Source organism: Neodiprion fabricii, chromosome 2 (assembly GCF_021155785.1).
Source record: "Neodiprion fabricii isolate iyNeoFabr1 chromosome 2, iyNeoFabr1.1, whole genome shotgun sequence".
In the NCBI taxonomy this organism is placed as follows: Eukaryota; Metazoa; Arthropoda; class Insecta; order Hymenoptera; family Diprionidae; genus Neodiprion; species Neodiprion fabricii.
Window position 1 is genome coordinate 16,831,527 of NC_060240.1, and position 16,263 is coordinate 16,847,789.

General features: G+C 40.6%; 4 protein-coding genes across 6 annotated transcripts in view; 1 reads left to right on the top strand and 3 right to left on the bottom strand.

Annotated features, from left to right (window-relative positions):
• The window catches only part of LOC124176644 (flotillin-2), a 478,641-nt gene that overhangs the window by 431,639 nt on the left and 30,739 nt on the right, over positions 1-16,263 (top strand). The window lies entirely within an intron of this gene.
• On the bottom strand, positions 839-8,818 carry LOC124176634 (esterase E4-like). Of its 3 annotated transcripts, none has more exons than XM_046558189.1 (9): positions 6,836-8,818; positions 4,239-4,508; positions 3,862-4,000; positions 3,362-3,707; positions 2,832-3,194; positions 2,548-2,708; positions 2,167-2,483; positions 1,939-2,093; positions 839-1,060 (listed from the first exon to the last, which is right to left on the bottom strand). In XM_046558189.1, the coding sequence occupies exons 2-9, from the start codon at positions 4,472-4,474 to the stop codon at positions 1,020-1,022; spliced, it is 1,758 nt and encodes a 585-aa protein (XP_046414145.1). In that variant the 5' UTR covers positions 4,475-4,508; positions 6,836-8,818; the 3' UTR covers positions 839-1,019. The 3 variants fall into 3 exon arrangements, with proteins under 3 accessions (XP_046414145.1, XP_046414143.1, XP_046414142.1); XM_046558187.1 differs by having other exon boundaries at positions 839-1,065; XM_046558186.1 differs by having other exon boundaries at positions 839-2,093.
• LOC124176626 (glucose dehydrogenase [FAD, quinone]-like) lies at positions 8,827-12,467 on the bottom strand. The gene is made up of 3 exons (XM_046558167.1): positions 11,219-12,467; positions 9,640-9,925; positions 8,827-9,563 (listed from the first exon to the last, which is right to left on the bottom strand). Exons 1-3 carry the CDS (start codon positions 12,439-12,441, stop codon positions 9,195-9,197), a joined length of 1,878 nt encoding a protein of 625 aa, XP_046414123.1. The 5' UTR covers positions 12,442-12,467; the 3' UTR covers positions 8,827-9,194.
• Positions 12,857-15,774, bottom strand: LOC124176621 (glucose dehydrogenase [FAD, quinone]-like). The gene is made up of 3 exons (XM_046558162.1): positions 14,333-15,774; positions 13,988-14,270; positions 12,857-13,907 (listed from the first exon to the last, which is right to left on the bottom strand). The coding sequence occupies exons 1-3, from the start codon at positions 15,565-15,567 to the stop codon at positions 13,065-13,067; spliced, it is 2,361 nt and encodes a 786-aa protein (XP_046414118.1). The 5' UTR covers positions 15,568-15,774; the 3' UTR covers positions 12,857-13,064.

Here is a 16,263-nt window from a genome sequence, read left to right on the forward strand (position 1 = left end):
TGCGTTACATAATAGTACTTTCTGTTCATGTTTTTCTCTTGGGCTTTGCGCAACTTTGCTGAGAAAATTTTGCCGCAAAACGGTGAAAAGAATCGTTTTCTCTTACTTGAGGAATGTGCACACCTTGTTTGTCTTAAACATTTCTGCCAACAGAAATGAAACGTTAAATATAAAACACTACGAAGTCCCTCTAATGCTGTCTAATAAGTGAAACTGAATACATCTTTAAGATATCTTTGGTCGCGTCTTCTCAAGCCTAAATTTTGAACACCAGGGCTCGGTGGTTTGAAAGACTACAATCTTCAGTTCGTGAAAAGTCATATCTAACTTGAACTTTTTGACACACGTACGTGTATTCCGTCGTCACACCATACTACTTAAACTCTGGGGAATTGCTGTAGAGCTTTGCCACGGCACAGACAAACTGGTTCCACACTGATATTGGTGTTTTATAAATAATATCTAGATGTTTATTGTTTTTGTAGTCATTCGAAAAATAAATCAAGTTGGAAACTTTTTTTCGAACAAAATGTCGTCCTAAATTGTATAAATAAGTGACTGGTCGTAATTGATGTTCAAGTAAGCCTGTTGGTAATCCTATGGCAAGCTGTAAGAAATCGTCTGCAAACTATGATGCACAAGTAAATGATGTAATCTCGATATTTCTGTTTCAGGTAAGACAGAGATCCAACGGCTGACTGTAAATGGGAATAAAATCCGGTGACTATTGTGTGCAATAACTGCAACAATCATTGGGTGAGTCGAGTCAAGGAAAAATTAACCAGGTACTTTCTACAGATCTCAAATAAATCTGTACGATTTTTATTGATACTCTCAATTTTCGTAGTTGCTATTCGTTATCTCGAATATCTTCTTTTATTCAATTCAATTACACTTGGACAATTTATGTACGGGTACAATGCTGGAAATAGGTAGATGCTAACTCGAAGCTTACACATACATTTGTTTAACCCTTAAACGGTAACGTTGGGTCACTCGTGCCTCGGCAAAAGTAACTCTCATTGGTAACTCGAGGAGGGGGGAAGGGAGTCCGGCCGAACTGTGCTGGAAAAAATTGTATTGTAGTAGGCTACTATATCCCCAAGCACCGACGCCGCAGCCCTTTACCAGCCGTCGCGTCGTGAGGATCAGACATATTTTTGAAAAGGCACGAGTGACCCGATGTTACCGTACATGAGTGTGAAAAGTGTAGGGTAAGAAATTTGGTTTTTCCGAATTTTTGCTATTTTTTTATCAGAAAAGTGTGTCTTTACAAAAGGATTTATAAAATAAAACGAAAACTGAGCATACACATGTAATTCTTGAACGTAAACACGTGTATACGAAAATTGAGTGTTCTAATCTAACTCTTGAATGTAAACACGTGTTGAAACCGATTTTTCATGCTTAAAACTTAAGCATTCTATTCATTCGTACGTCCATTCAAGTTTTTTTTTTACTGAAGTACAACTCTTAAACTTTCATTTCCTGCTTGGATCATCAAAAAATATTAATTTTATCAAAAATTATGGCTATTTGAAAAAAAAAAGCATTTGACAAATTTTAATTTGATTGTTGAATTATACACAATTAAAAAAAAAAATCGGCAATATGGTGAATTATTTTTATTCTAGGATAGTTAATAAGTCACCATGAATTTTTTCAGATTTTTTAAAGCATTTTAAAGCACTTTTTTAAGCATCGGACACGAGTGACCCGACGTTACAGTTTAAGGGTAGTCAAAATGACGTTACCCTCGAAGGGTTAATGCAAATAATTGTGCCCCCATTTTGCCGATCTCACACTACTCAGATTTTTAATGTATTAAATACATCTTATGGAATAAGAACGACACAAAACATTTTAAATTGAGCATGATATTCTCGAAAAAAGTATTCGTTCTGACTGGGGCAGTATTTGACATATTTGAAATTGTACCAGTCAAATCTTTCCAGAAGCCCATTCTGTCTGACAAGAAAGAGTAAAGAACCTTGTTTGTTACTTCTGAATGATCCCCTATCATGACATAATTATCCTCCACTGAGTATGGTTTCCAAATTTTGATACCACTCCGATTCACCTCGGTAGGCGTTCTGCAATAATAAAGTTTTTTTCTTAATTCCTACTAGTAAAGCTGTACTCATACTGTTCAGAATTTCAATTCACCCATTGATAGCGAATGACGTCCAAAGTTGCACCATGTTTTCAACCATTTCATAATCGGTCTCACTCATTTCCTCACCAAGGTTTCCGAAAGTAGAATTAGGGTACGGAAAGAGATAAAGAAGTTCGTCGGCGTGAGCTATGCCGTAGTTGTCCGTTGATCCGCCACTGTATTTGTAACTATAACTATAACTGCCCCGGTACCCAAATCTGTAAAAATATTCGGGACTATCCACCAAAAGCATGCGCTTTTGAAGCGCATTGTAAATTGGAAATATGAAGAAAGAGTCACCGATGAGATCTGTGAGATTGGAGAGAAGCTGAAAAAAGAAGATTGACTGTGGATTTGACACAGAATACTTTAGTAACTTATTTACTACTTACTCTACTTCTCTCTGCAGTCATATTATTAAAATAATACGCTTTCAACGCGGTTGTCAAGGCATTTTCGTCGTCGACTACGTTATGATATTGCAACACATAAGGTAAGACGTCGTCAAATTTGCTTAATAACTCTTCGAACTTATCCGGATTCACATAAAACTCTGAACGAAAAGAAAAAACACATCAGACAATCGACAATTTATCCAATTGATTTGTTTTCAGATCATATTGTACAAGAACAACTTGTTGATATCATCCTCCCTAATCAACCAATGTTTACTCACTCAAGCTCAAAATTAATCCTTCATCATGAACAACGCCAGTCATCCAGGGTAGGTCACGAATTTTTCCAGCAGCGTACAGGTTCGCGGGATTTTCGGTTAGAAAAGCTCCGTCTACATCCGGTTCATCCGTCGGTCCCCATATAATGTCGGGAAAGTTTTCCCAAACGTAGAAAGAAGACTTGGTGCCTATAATTTCTTTTGCGTCACGGTTTCTCAGACAGTCGACAAGACCAGTTGTAGAGTCTGTTGGACAATCGAGCAGCTCGGCCAGCTCAGTAGCACGCCGAACATACGTTGTTTTCGGTCGGAAACATCTAATTGACAATGCCGACCCGCTCTCCGTTATGTATCTGTGAAAAAGTCCTGCCCACAGATTAAATTATAATATTGTATTGTTGCTACCGTTACTTAGTGTTCTAGAGAAACACAACAATCTTTACACTCTTCCAATGACCCACTGGGAGTTCTCTTTTCACAATTAAAGTTATAACCGTCGATCATGGTGTTAAAAAGTTATACAATAATCATACCCTCCGTCAATCTCGATAGGGCCAAGAGTTCCACCGAACCACCACCGGTACTTTCGCCAAAAATAGTAACTTGATCAGCATTCCCACCAAAATACCCGATATTTCTCTGAACCCATTTTAGGGCCAGGACCATGTCTTTCAATCCATAATTTCCAGGGGCAACTTCATCCCCGGTACTCAAGAATCCCAAAACTCCAAGTCGGTAATTAAAAACGACGAGTACCACATCTTTGTCGAGGAGGTATTTAGGGCTGAATGAAGACAATCCACCGTTACCCCGTTCAAATCCTCCACCGTGTATGTAGACCATTACCGGTAACGGAACAGTGGAAGTTTCATCCGAAATCTACGTAACAAGAAATGATCAGTCGACCAAATCCGAAGCATTGCATTAGTTCACTCCTTACAAGTTCTTATTCGATTCTTTTCCGTACTTTGTCTATGCTCGATCAAATTGCAGATAAGTAATTCACATTTGACGTATGGATATTAAATATCACCTGTGGCGAGTAAACATTAAGGTACAGGCAGTCCTCATCACCTATAAAATGATCTCCTGATAGCTGGGGACACATATTTCCGTCGGTACTTGCATCTAAAGTTCCATTCCAAGCGTTTGCTGCCACGGGGCTGCGGAACCTGTAAAATAATGGTAAGGTCATGTTCATTATTCGTCTAGTGATTGCTTTCACAGCCATTACGACCTGACTAAAACGGTAATCACATGAAGTTCTGAATGAAAAGGTCGCGCGATTAGATTGCAAACACTTGCATATCACAATTCCAAACAACTTAGTCTTATCTCAACCTGCACAACGATAATTCTCTGATAAGTTTAAGTGATTATGATATCAATGATTAATTTTTCATACTAAACCTGAGATTTCCAATCGGTGGTCGGGAATAGGGAATGCCCAGGAATCCATAAATTGTCCTGTTACGGTAAGTAACCAAGTTCACGCCTTGAATTTCTCCTTGCGGTATTGTCAATATTGGAGGAGAAACGTTTGCATCCGTGGAACCAGTGTCATTCTCAAACTGACCTGTGCTCGGCGTGAACAAGATGCTCAGCAGAGAGAATATGGAAAAATCACTTCTAAATTTTATCCGCATCGTTGTTTGCAATACTCAACAAGCTGGTAACTCTCTGTAACATTAAACGTTAGAATCTACTCTCCAAGTCTTATTCAGCCTTATAAACATTCTATTTTTGTACCACCAGATAAACATGGTCAACTCGAGATATTTTTAATCGTCAACGAAGTTAAACGCATTCCATCTCTAATCGCTTAATGCGCATCTCTACAGACACAAATTCACTATGACAAATTGAACTTGGACGCTCAACGTAGTCCGACGTCATAGTAGTATGTGAACAACTTCTTAGTCTATCCCTGAAGTACTTGAACACCCTTTTTGATTCTTCCGACATCTGTGATCAGTATCCTGATATTCTGATATTATAATATAACTGTTCGAAGTCAAGTTTTCGTAAAGAATAATTTTTAATTCCAGTTACCTATACAATTCAGCTTCAAACAATCTTTAATTAATTATCTAATCTTACTGCTCATAATCGAACACATTTTCAGCTGATGAAGTGTTCAACTTTGTTTGATTGAAAGATATATTTGATTACTAGCTAACAAAAACTTAATTACACCACGTCATCACAATCATATGACCATCGCTATGATGATATGTTTTCATTACATCGTACCAGGACTTCATATTCTTGCAATGCTAATTAATTTGAATGTTATTACAACGATGCGCTATGAGGACTCATAGGCTTCTAGTTTTTCGAGTCCTATAAAAATGTAGCCAACGATAACTTACGGAAAACAAAGACATGCCAACTCTCTCTGTCTTCCTGGTGCTTAATATATGTATTTCACACTCTGTACAACGATGTTAGGAAATTACATTTTTATCAAATTTATCAAATGCGGCCTCGACGACGTGCCTTCGATATTTCTATCGCTGTAATTGTAAGGAGGTGACCCCAATTTCATCGAAACAATCGTACTATCTATTACCATATTGTTTGACTAGTTAGCGTTTCTGCTCTCATGTGGAAAGTTTCGTTTATCAATAGGGAGAAAGTTATCAGGGATATTATAGCGATGTCAATTTATTTATGTATTAACTTGTCAATCCCGTTTCATCGATGAGTAAAAATAATTCATTCCATCGTGGAGGACCCAATTATCCGAATCTTATTTCTTACTATTAGCCCAGTCGGGAAGTACCGAAAAAATTGCTGAAATTGTGTTAATTCTGAACAGCAATTTACCTCCAAGAATCATGGGTGGAAGGGGGGGGGGGGGGGGGGGGAGTAGGGTCATTGCCAGTCTAAATCCAGATTTTCAAGAGCCCACCCTTCGTTCCTCGGTCGTCATATTGAATTTAAGTGTGAATTCTTTATTTGTTAAATAACTCGCTTAGTTTCCCGTTAACACTGAAGATGGTAATGACCAAACTTGAAGCAAATTTTATTCACTACAACTTCGGTTTGTACCATTTTTCTCTAGGGTCGTTACTTTTCGATTTAGACCCGAACGGGGAGGGGGTTAAATTTAATTATGGCATTATCTCGATTGTTGTTGACTTTTACATATAAACTCAACAACAAACGGGATAACGCAATTATCAGATTTCAGCCCCCCCCCCTCCCCCTTCGGGTCTAAATCGAAAAATATTCGTAGCAGGAAAAAAAGATTAAAACCAAAGTTGCAGAGAATAACATTTTCTCCAAGTTTGGCTATCATCGATTGCAGTTTTAAATTGAAAATAAGCGGGTTATTTAATAAATAGGAAATTCATCCTTAAATTCAATACGGCCACTGAGGAACGAAGGGTGGATTCCCGAAAATGAGAACAAAAATTGCTGTTCGGAATTAATGAAATTTCTAATGTACATCACAACTGGACAATCTTCAGACTTTTATAGTTGATTTATAAAGTTGTTATATTTTGACAACTCTACAGCAGAAAAAATATCGAAAACTCTTGACTTGGTTGTGTTGGTCGTAATTTTTTACCAACATCAAGTGGAAAAAAGTTTCCTGTGTAAACGGTATACCAAAAACTACAATTATACACAGATGCCGTTGATCGATTAAGAAGGTGTACAGCATTGCCTTAAGACGGTATCTCGGACTGTACGCTGTTCTACCGAAGAAGTCTGATCAGTCATCGCTAAACAAAGTTTCAGTGTCTCCGATATAATAGGAATATGATCATTCAGAATGAGATGGATTCTCGTTTTTCTATTCTACCATTTATAACGTGCATATGTGATATTGTAAACCAGTCATATAATAATATTTCAAATAATTTTTACTAATATCATTAACCACGACGATAATTCGGCGTTCATCATTCGAACAAAATTGTCGGTAATTCCGGTCGGTCAAGAAGAGAGTAGCATAATCTTAAAACATATCTCTAAATAACGTCGCATCACCTCACCGTTTCACAATAACCCACACACCCGCAACCAGCCAAATTGCACTAATGAGCAATTTGAACAGCCGTCAGATCTTGGCGATAACTTCATCTGCCACTTATCGTAGAAGATATTACGTGGAAGTTTGAGCGAGTAATATCGATATACATCTGGATATGACCTTGGTGCTATTATTAGCTCCACTGTTTTCTTTGCCGGCGGCTTGTATACTTTCATACAATTTGATGATGAACTTTCAACCGAAAAAGGAAATACTTTAATTCTCTGAAGGGATCTATGTTTTAAAACACTTTTATAACCGCTAGCGCAGAATCGACGTTGTGCGTTATTCGACTTGACACAAAATACTTCCGAGCATCTCGTTCCGCGTTTCTCCCCACTCATTGTCAGTTCCACATTAATGAACCTTCGCTATGCTGTTACGACGTGATACGCACATTGTACTCAATAACTCGCGTACGCAATGTGTGAGGATTTCTGATATATTACAGGCCGCATTGTATATCACGTTTACTTATTACAATCACGCATCAGAATCTATGAATACAATATTAAGTTGTCTGTTTTCAATGTTTTGACTATCATTTTTTTCTGCTACTTTATTCCAAGACTTCGAAAAATAAGGCAATGGAATTGAGAATTGAAAAATCACACTTGTATCCCTTATGTGCACAACCAACTTTTAGCAGGTTGATGCACAACCAGAGTACCCGGGTATCCACCACTAGTTTTTCTTCATTCCTGAGTATGCATATGAACGGAATCGTTTGGAATAAATTTATTATATTAAATACACATCTATAGAAACTATCTGAGCCATTTTCGAGTCCCCCAGCATGCTATAGCTTCGGTAAAAAAAAGTTAGAAGTAGGGTCGCTGAGTGCTGCTCAGGTAGCGCGCGGTTATTTTTGCCCTCCGGCAACCGGCAGATGTTCAAAACTGCAGTAGTGGGGATAGTGGTGTGGTGTGACTTTCTCCCTAGCATTGTTTATTTATTAACCCCTGTTACCGCAATGAAATATTTATCGATGATATTAATTAATTCCTGAGCCTAAACATCATTTTTCATTTAGTGGATACCCTGGTACCCGGTTGTGGCATTTATACACATGTACTTTAACGTCATTTTTTTTGGTTTAAAAAATTTGAAACAAATTTCCAATACGTTTTTAGCTTCGAAAAGAGTTAAATAATGGGGATTCGGAGACTCAGGTCGGAATTTTAATTTTTACTCAAGTTATGAGAAAAAATGTGACGAGGTGGATACCCGGGTACCCGGTTGTGCACATAAGGGTTAAAATTATCCATTATTCAAGTGACGCAACTGAGATTCAGGTAATAATAAATTATCAATTAGTTGAATTGACATTATCAAACCTTGTCATCGATTAAAATCGACAAAAAACACATTTTCCAAGAATGCAACTTCCAATATCCCCCTCTATTTTCTTCGTTATACCGGGATAATCTTCAAATTCATGTTTTGCAACATACAAATATAAAAATCTAATGAATACTGAATTAGTCCAGTCGAGATTGACATTCAAATGGAAATAATTAGGGGGAGAGATTCTTTTTTTTTAAACTTTGGGGGGGGTGGTTGGAAGTCTAAATCTCGATTTTCGGGAAAATCCCGCCATTGCGTTCGCCGCCATCTTGATTTGAAGTTGGATTTTTTCGTTTTTCTGAAATAACTCGTTAATTTACAACCTTAGAGCAAAAATGGTAGAATCCAAAGTTGTTGGAAATTTAATTTCCCACAAGTTTGGTTATTATCATTTTTACGCTAGGATCAATATTTGCAGAGTTATACTATCAAGTTTATCAAAAAAATCCTAATGGGTGGAATTTTATTTCCTTCAACTTTGTTTCTCACACTTTTTTTACTCCACGATCAATATTTTCGGATTTATATATATATGTATATATATTGTAACGTATATATTGGAAAACCCCTGAACTGATACATCCGAAAATATATATATATATATATTTTATAACTCTGCAAATATTGATCCTAGCGTTAAAATGATAATGACTAAACTTGTGGGAAATTAAATTTCCAACAACTTTGGACTCCACCATCTTTGCTCTAAAGTTGTAAATTAACGAGTTATTTCAGAAAAACGAAAAAATTGAACTTTAAATCAAGATGGCGGCGAACGCAATGGCGGGATTTTCCCGAAAATCGAGACTTATACTTCCAACTACCCCCCCAAAGTTTAAGAAAAAAAAATCGCTCCCCCTAATTATTTCCATTCAAGGCTATTTTTATGTCTATCTCGACTGGACTAAATGTACGACTATCCACGTAAACAATTATCAAAAACTATTGATGTTGAACCCACTACAGATGCAAAACTATAAGATGCTCCAGTCTTCCTTGATCATGTGTGCAGCTTTTTCAGCGATCATAATGACAGGTGCGTTAATATTACCGGACGGGAGATTTGGCATAATCGAAGCATCGACAACGCGGAGTCGCTTGACACCGTGAACTTTGAGTCTACCGTTCACCACGGCCATAGCATCGCTAGCGGGTCCCATTTTACAGGTGCAACCTGGGTGGTAGATCGTCAACGAGTAGAACCTAGCGTGGCAGCGAAAATACTCTTCCGAAGGCAGGCTAAAATGACTACACTCGGGTATCCGGTTCGGGTTGAGACGCGTGTTTAACAACTTCATCGTCGGAGTCTGACTTAAGTTGTATGCGATTAGCGCCCCTTGTACCTGAAACAGTCAACTGTTGACCGAAACGCGTTCGGCCATGATGACCAGTGACGTACGAAACAAATGACTGGCTCACCAAAACGTCAAGGTCGTGCGGGTCGCCGAAGTAGTTCGGCACTATAATCGGCGGACTGTCGGGATCAGCGTCCCTCAACGTAATGTACCCTCTGCTTCTCGGGCGCAACAGTGTCGGGGCCATTTCAAAAGCAGCGTGATCGAGTATATTGCTGAATAAACTATCGAAGAACTCATCTCTGAGATTGTTATTCCGCTTAGCAATGATACTCGACGCTCGTCCGTTTTGGCTCAATGTCGCGAAGTGATACTGGATGTCCGGCCAGTCCAAATCACCGTCGCTAAACCTGTGCAACGGAATTTAAAGGCACTTATCGAGTTGGCCCTCCAAGAAAAACTTTGATTTGCCGTCAATTTCAATCGTTCAGCTTCAGAGTTACCCCAAATCGAGTGCAAATCCTAAATTAAACTTGGGATGGGAATTTACCTCCAAAGTTAACAGTTAAAGGTGAATGAGCCATACTATCTGAATCATAAGTTCAGCAAAAAGAACTCAACCATTCCAAAAATCTTTAGTAGTGTTATTTGTCAATGATGGTAAACACGGGTGAAATAATATACCTCCTATATAATAGAAATGAACCTGAACAAATTCAAAGAACATAAGCTAAAATGTAAAATATTAGTGCCAAGGCTTTATAATTGGAACGTTTGAAATTATTGAACTGATGTTTCTGATTAGGTTTTAATATTTTTGGGTTCATTTTCGTCGCTGGCTGAATCACAACTAATTATCTGAGAAACATTCAAGACATACTTTATTATTATAGTATAGTTACCGAGATAACTATTCCAAAAATATGTTCCCAAGTGAACTCTGAAGATCTCTAAGGTGAAGAAAATAGGCCCAAAAAACATTAGAGCCGGATAAAAAACAGTAAAGTTTCATCATTGTAATATCATAATCATCAAACCTCTTCTGAGATTGTCAATACCTAGAATCTGCTAAAATTTATTCACATTCCATAGTAGGGATGGTTGTCAATTCGTACTCACCATCATTGGTACAAATAACACTACTGGATATTTTTTTAATGTTTTTCCTTCTTTCCCCAAGTTTTGATTCAGGCAATGCGATCGGTCCATCGTTATACCCAATGTGTTCAGTATTTATATTCAAAGTTAATGATTTTGTACCCTTTAAAACAGTTGAGTGCAATTATTGACTTGCGGGTTACCATCAAAATCAATGCAGTTAGAGTTCCTAAGGTGAGCTTAATGAAAGAATCGACAGAAAATGATCATCTTGCAAATTCGTAATTGCTTCGATTGGCTCGATGCTACAGAATATACACGTATTGTGCTTTTTCACGTTTCACCGAATTTCACATGATCCTAAAGTTGCAAAATAACATTTTTTCCAATAACAGCATCATTTATACATTCACGTTGCTATCTTCACTCATATCAAAGATGAGAGTCTACCATAAAAAACGCTCAGGTGTAACCATCAAATTCAAGGCTTACCCTCAAACTTGAAGGTAAATCCGGGAATTTCGTAATTATATCACGAATCTCAACCCCAAAAGTTCGTATTTTTTTTCTGGGGGGGGGGGGGGGGGGGGGGAGGCAACACTTACTTGGTATTGACAAACCCCAACACTTCATTAGTCGAAAGGTCGTACATCGGACCAGTAGCATTCTTCAAGAAATCCGCCAACGCGGACAACGTCAGCGTATTACTGCCACCAAAATCATTGCTGGAAGTTCCATTAGGCAGATCTATCAAGTATGTGAGTCCACCAAGCGTGATATGGTCCTGAAGGTTTTTGCCGACTCCAGGACTTTCATGAACGAGCTCAAGTCCTAGCTCGTCAAGGTGTTCCCTCGGCCCGACGCCCGAGAGTATCAGAATCTGCGGGGACTGAATCGCGCCGGCCGAGATAATGACTTCCTTCCTAGCGTGGACAGTGTACATCTCTCCACCTCTTCGAAACTGGACAGCATAGGCGATCTTCGTCGTAGTGTTGATGAGGATCTTCTCAACGGTGCATTCCGTGCCGATGTGGAGATTCTGCCGCTGGCTCGCCGAGCGAAGGTAGGCCTTGGCAGTGCTACACCTCAGCCCGTCCCTTAATGTGCCGGGAGCCAAGGTGAAGCCTGTCTGAGTGGCGCCGTTGACGTCCACCGCGTTGAATCCCAGCTCCCTACCAGCCTGCAGAAAGAATTCACTCAAGGGTTTGTGGTGTCTGAATTCCTCGACGGTAAGGTAGCCATCCCTTCCATGGTATGGCGAATCTTCGAGTTCGGGGATCGAGATGTTCTCCGCTTTCTTGAAGTATGGCAGGACGTCGTCATATCCCCATCCTGGATTTCCCGCATCCCTCCACTCATCATAGTCTCGTCCATTTCCCCGGGCATAGATCATGGCATTGAGCACGCTGCTTCCGCCGAGCACTTTACCCCTTGGCCAGCTGCAGCGATGGCCTTTCATGCCCTGGCAGTAGCGCGTCGATTGCTCGGTTTTGAAGGACCAATCCAAGTCCGTTAGCTGGAGCACCGGCATCAGCATTGGAACATCCGAAATCGGTGGTTCGTCTCTTCCCGCCTCCAGCGCCAACACCGTCGAACTTCCATCCTCTGACAATCTGTTCGCTATGACGGATCCCGCGGAGCCGCAGCCGATCACAACGTAGTCGTAACTGGGGCTCATGTCCTCCGGGACAACCGGCGTCACTCGATTTCCCTGGTCTACTAAGTCAGGCCGCAGGAGAATTATTAGTACTTCTAATATTCCTATGAATGCCAGGTTAAACCCCGACTGCAGAAGTGCCGCCAAGGCACTTAACGCTTCCATATTCATCTGCCTACGAAGTATTCCAAACTAATTAACCTCACAACGTAACAGAATAGCTCAATATATAACACCAAGTACTTGGTTCTATTGCCCTAGTTTTTGTTCGTCGACTCCATAAATTACAGGTTAGTATTGGGTAATCAGCAATACAGTGTCCATAATTAGTATAATTCAGAACTTGAAACGGACCGATAAACTCGTAGGTTGAAGCATGCATTATTCTTTAGATAAACTAGACGTCTTATAGCACCATTACTCTTCGCTATGATAATAATATTCAAATATTTTATGTGAAAACATACTTCGAGCCTCGATCAATCGGCAAATTTCTCACCACCTCATGGGTAGATAATTTTCCAGTTTGGATAGATAGGGGTCTTATAATAAAACTGATCAAATTAGTTGAATACTGCCACGTCATACGGGCAAACATGTATAATTTTATATTATAAATAAATTTACATAATACGTTATATAAGAGTAAATATTTACAGAACTTAAATATGTCGGAATTTGTTGCGTCTTACGCAATAACGGAGTCACGTGGCGTTTACCAAAAGTAAAAAAATGCTTCATCGAGTTACGTGAAGATTTCGTTATATGTACTTTGTTTGAATATTAAACTTTATTTATGTTTTGTCAATACGGATTTCGGCACAGTTAGTTGCATCATTATTAGTCACGTATTTTGTCGTGAGAAATATTTTTGTGAAATTTTGCCAATTTTTATGAATATTGGAATCGCCTTCATCTTTGTCAGGTATAATTTCGATCTCAAAACCACTCTGCTCCTCAGACTGGTCGTCGATAATATGGCGTTTTAGCTTAACAGCTTCCAACTGATTGTGCACCATCTCCACCTCCTTCTCCCATTCCTCCTTTTCGCGATCGTCGTCCAGATAGTCGGAGTCGTCTTCTAGATCAATTCGCAAGTTCCCACGGCCAACACTGCTGCTAAACCTGTCGATTTGATTATCTCTAAAGGCCATCATCATCTGCTCCTTCTGCTGACCCTGCTCGACTTGTCTAGTTCTCAACGCGTGCACGCCCAGAATCCTCAGTTGCTTCTTATCGTCCACTGAATGCTTCGTTAATGGTTTATCGCAGATATCTTCCCAGTCCTCCTTTATCAGATCAGCCGCTTTCTCGGCTATCATGATCGTCGGCGCGTTGGTATTGCCCGTCACGATATTTGGCATCACAGAAGCGTCTACTATCCTCAGTGCGTGTACACCATAAACCCTGAGCCGCGGATCCACTACAGCCATGCGGTCATCGGTTGGGCCCATTTTACAAGTGCTGGTAGGATGATAAATCGTCATCGTGTAATGCTGTGCATGGCAGCGCCAGTAATCATCGGAAGGAAATGCAAAGTGCGCACATTCCGGTATTTTATTTGAATTTGGACGAGCGCCAAATCTCTTCATAGTCGGAGTTTGACTAAGGTTGTAGATAATTCTCGCCCCTTCGACCTGCATAACAAAAACGTTGTCGAAATCGGGTCTACTAATTAATTCGATCAACATTTTTGCGGTTGAAAAGCTTTACTAACCAGGATATCCAAATCATGCGGATCGCTGAAATAGTTCGGAACTATGATCGGATGATGCCTTGGATTTGCGTCCTTCAACTTGATGTAACCTCTGCTCTTCGGGCGCAATAACAACGGTACGACGGTGTAGGTATCTTCATAAAGGATGCCCTCGAACATATTCGCGAAAAAATCGTCCTTGAGTCCACATACACGTTTTCCAAACAGCCCACCGTCCGAATTGTCTGCCACCGAAGCGAGGAAAAGCTGAACATCGGGATAATCCATCGTCTCATTGGCATAGCTGAAAGAGAATAGAATGAATGATTTTTAACCATCTTGAATACTTATCTTGAAGATATTTACATCGTGTTTACGAAGCCCATGGCTTCGCATTCTGGAACATTGTAAAGAGCTCCTCTCTCCTCAGCCAAGAATTGCTTGATCGTCGAGAGGGTAAGAAACCTGGGCAATACAAAGCAGATTCCGGTTTTCTCTGGGCAGTCAGAAGGTGAATCGATCAAGTAAGTAAGTCCACCGATGGCTACGTGGTCCTGAAGATTCTTGCCAACGCCAGGGCTGTCATAAATGACTGGAACCCCGACCTCCTCGAGGTGCTCCTTGGGTCCGATTCCCGAGAGCATGAGCACGTGCGGTGACTGCACGGATCCGGCAGAAAGTATGATCTCGTTCCTGGCGTAAACGATGTAGTTTCGACTGCCTCTTCGAAACTTGACACCATAAGCGGTCTTCGTGGTCTCGTGAATGAGGATTTTTTCCACCGTGGAATGAGCGCTGACGTGGAGATTTTTCCGCCGCGATGCGGAACGGAGAAAGGCCTTCGCCGTGCTGCATCGCAACCCATCTCTCAGGGTTCCATGAGAGTAGGAGAAGCCGGTTTGCGTCGCGCCGTTGATGTCGATTTCCTCGTAGCCGATATCACGACCAGCGGCGAGGAATTGCTTAGCGATCGGCGTGTTGTTCCGAAACCGTTCGATGGTCAAATACCCGCCAGTGCCGTGGAACGGTGACTTGGCGAGTCCAGGGATCATCACGTTCTCGGATTTCTTGAAGTAAGGCAGAACCTCGTCATAACTCCACCCCGTGTTCCCCATGTCCCTCCACTGGTCGTAGTCTCGTCGATTTCCCCGGACGTACAGCATAGCGTTGAGCACGCTGCTACCACCGAGCACCTTACCTCTAGGCCAGTTACACTGATTGTTTATCATCCCCTGGCAGTACTTCGTCGAGGACTCCGTTTTGAACTGCCAGTCCATCGCGGTCAGCTGGAGGGTCGGGAAGACCAATGGCACATCGGACAGGACCGTCTCGTCACCTCCCGCCTCAAGCAGCAAAACGGTCCAATTCTGGTTCTCCGACAGTCTGTTGGCCACGACGCAGCCTGCCGAGCCCCCACCAATCACGATGAAATCGTAGCTCTCGTACATCTTTCTCGTCGATATGATCTGCACGCGGTTGTCCCGGTCGATTATGTCCTGTCGCATCAGCACTATCAGAAACCTGAGGAACACCAGGAAACTCAGCTCCGGACCGTATGACAGAGCTATTCGCGCCGCCGAATACGCGCCCATGACCGTCATCTTGAATGTATCTTATTTTCGCTTCACTTTGTGGATGTGATAATTCACTCGACAGATACGTCAATTTCACTGTCTCAAATCCTCTGGTCGTAGCACGCCTAAGTAACATAAAATCATTATTCTCGAAGAAATAATTGTTTAGTCGACTTAATCCATTAACGTGCAACACAATGGTGCAATTTCACTCAATCACCCGGTAAACCGCGTGGTCGACTGACACTTCATAAACACCGCCTTAGGCACTACCAACGAGTTTTGCTGTGTCAGCAGATTCAACGTTTACCTTTCGTGACCAGGCACATACAGTATTTACTTTTAAGAGGCCAGTGGGTTCTGCGCTATATTACAGATATGAATTTGAAGCAAATTACGTACCGCGAGGTGTTTTTTCATACTTGTAACGAAAACTTTATGTTTGTAATCGGAAGTTTTTTAAACAAGTTTTGACATGCTTTTAGCTCATCGTGACCGAGAATACTCACAATGAACGTCTATGTGGCAAGTATAAGACATTTCTGGATTCCAGATAATAAAGTCCGAAATGTATCGAAGAAAGCTATTGAGTACTGGAGAACATACTACACTAATCGGGTCGTTGTATAATTCAATTATAATATTTCTTTTAGACGTATATTTCTCTGCGTGGGTGAATTTTCAATTCCGGAGCTTTCCCACCCGACCCAGTCGTTTTTAATG

What these genes read in the sequence shown, in the direction of transcription:
- LOC124176634 (XM_046558186.1), bottom strand. Translation starts at nt 4,474, where the DNA reads ATGCGGATAAAATTTAGAAGTGATTTTTCCATATTCTCTCTGCTGAGC. An exon ending in CCTATCGAGATTGACGGAGG is followed by an intron (nt 3,195 to 3,361) that starts GTATGATTATTG and finishes ATCTGTGGGCAG; the next exon opens with GACTTTTTCACAGATACATA. An exon ending in ACGTCATTCGCTATCAATGG is followed by an intron (nt 2,094 to 2,166) that starts GTGAATTGAAAT and finishes TTATTATTGCAG; the next exon opens with AACGCCTACCGAGGTGAATC.
- LOC124176626 (XM_046558167.1), bottom strand. Translation starts at nt 12,441, where the DNA reads ATGAATATGGAAGCGTTAAGTGCCTTGGCGGCACTTCTGCAGTCGGGG. An exon ending in TTGGGGTTTGTCAATACCAA is followed by an intron (nt 9,926 to 11,218) that starts GTAAGTGTTGCC and finishes TCCGTTGCACAG; the next exon opens with GTTTAGCGACGGTGATTTGG. An exon ending in CGCACGACCTTGACGTTTTG is followed by an intron (nt 9,564 to 9,639) that starts GTGAGCCAGTCA and finishes TGACTGTTTCAG; the next exon opens with GTACAAGGGGCGCTAATCGC.
- LOC124176621 (XM_046558162.1), bottom strand. Translation starts at nt 15,567, where the DNA reads ATGACGGTCATGGGCGCGTATTCGGCGGCGCGAATAGCTCTGTCATAC. An exon ending in ATGGGCTTCGTAAACACGAT is followed by an intron (nt 14,271 to 14,332) that starts GTAAATATCTTC and finishes ATTCTCTTTCAG; the next exon opens with CTATGCCAATGAGACGATGG. An exon ending in CGCATGATTTGGATATCCTG is followed by an intron (nt 13,908 to 13,987) that starts GTTAGTAAAGCT and finishes TTTGTTATGCAG; the next exon opens with GTCGAAGGGGCGAGAATTAT.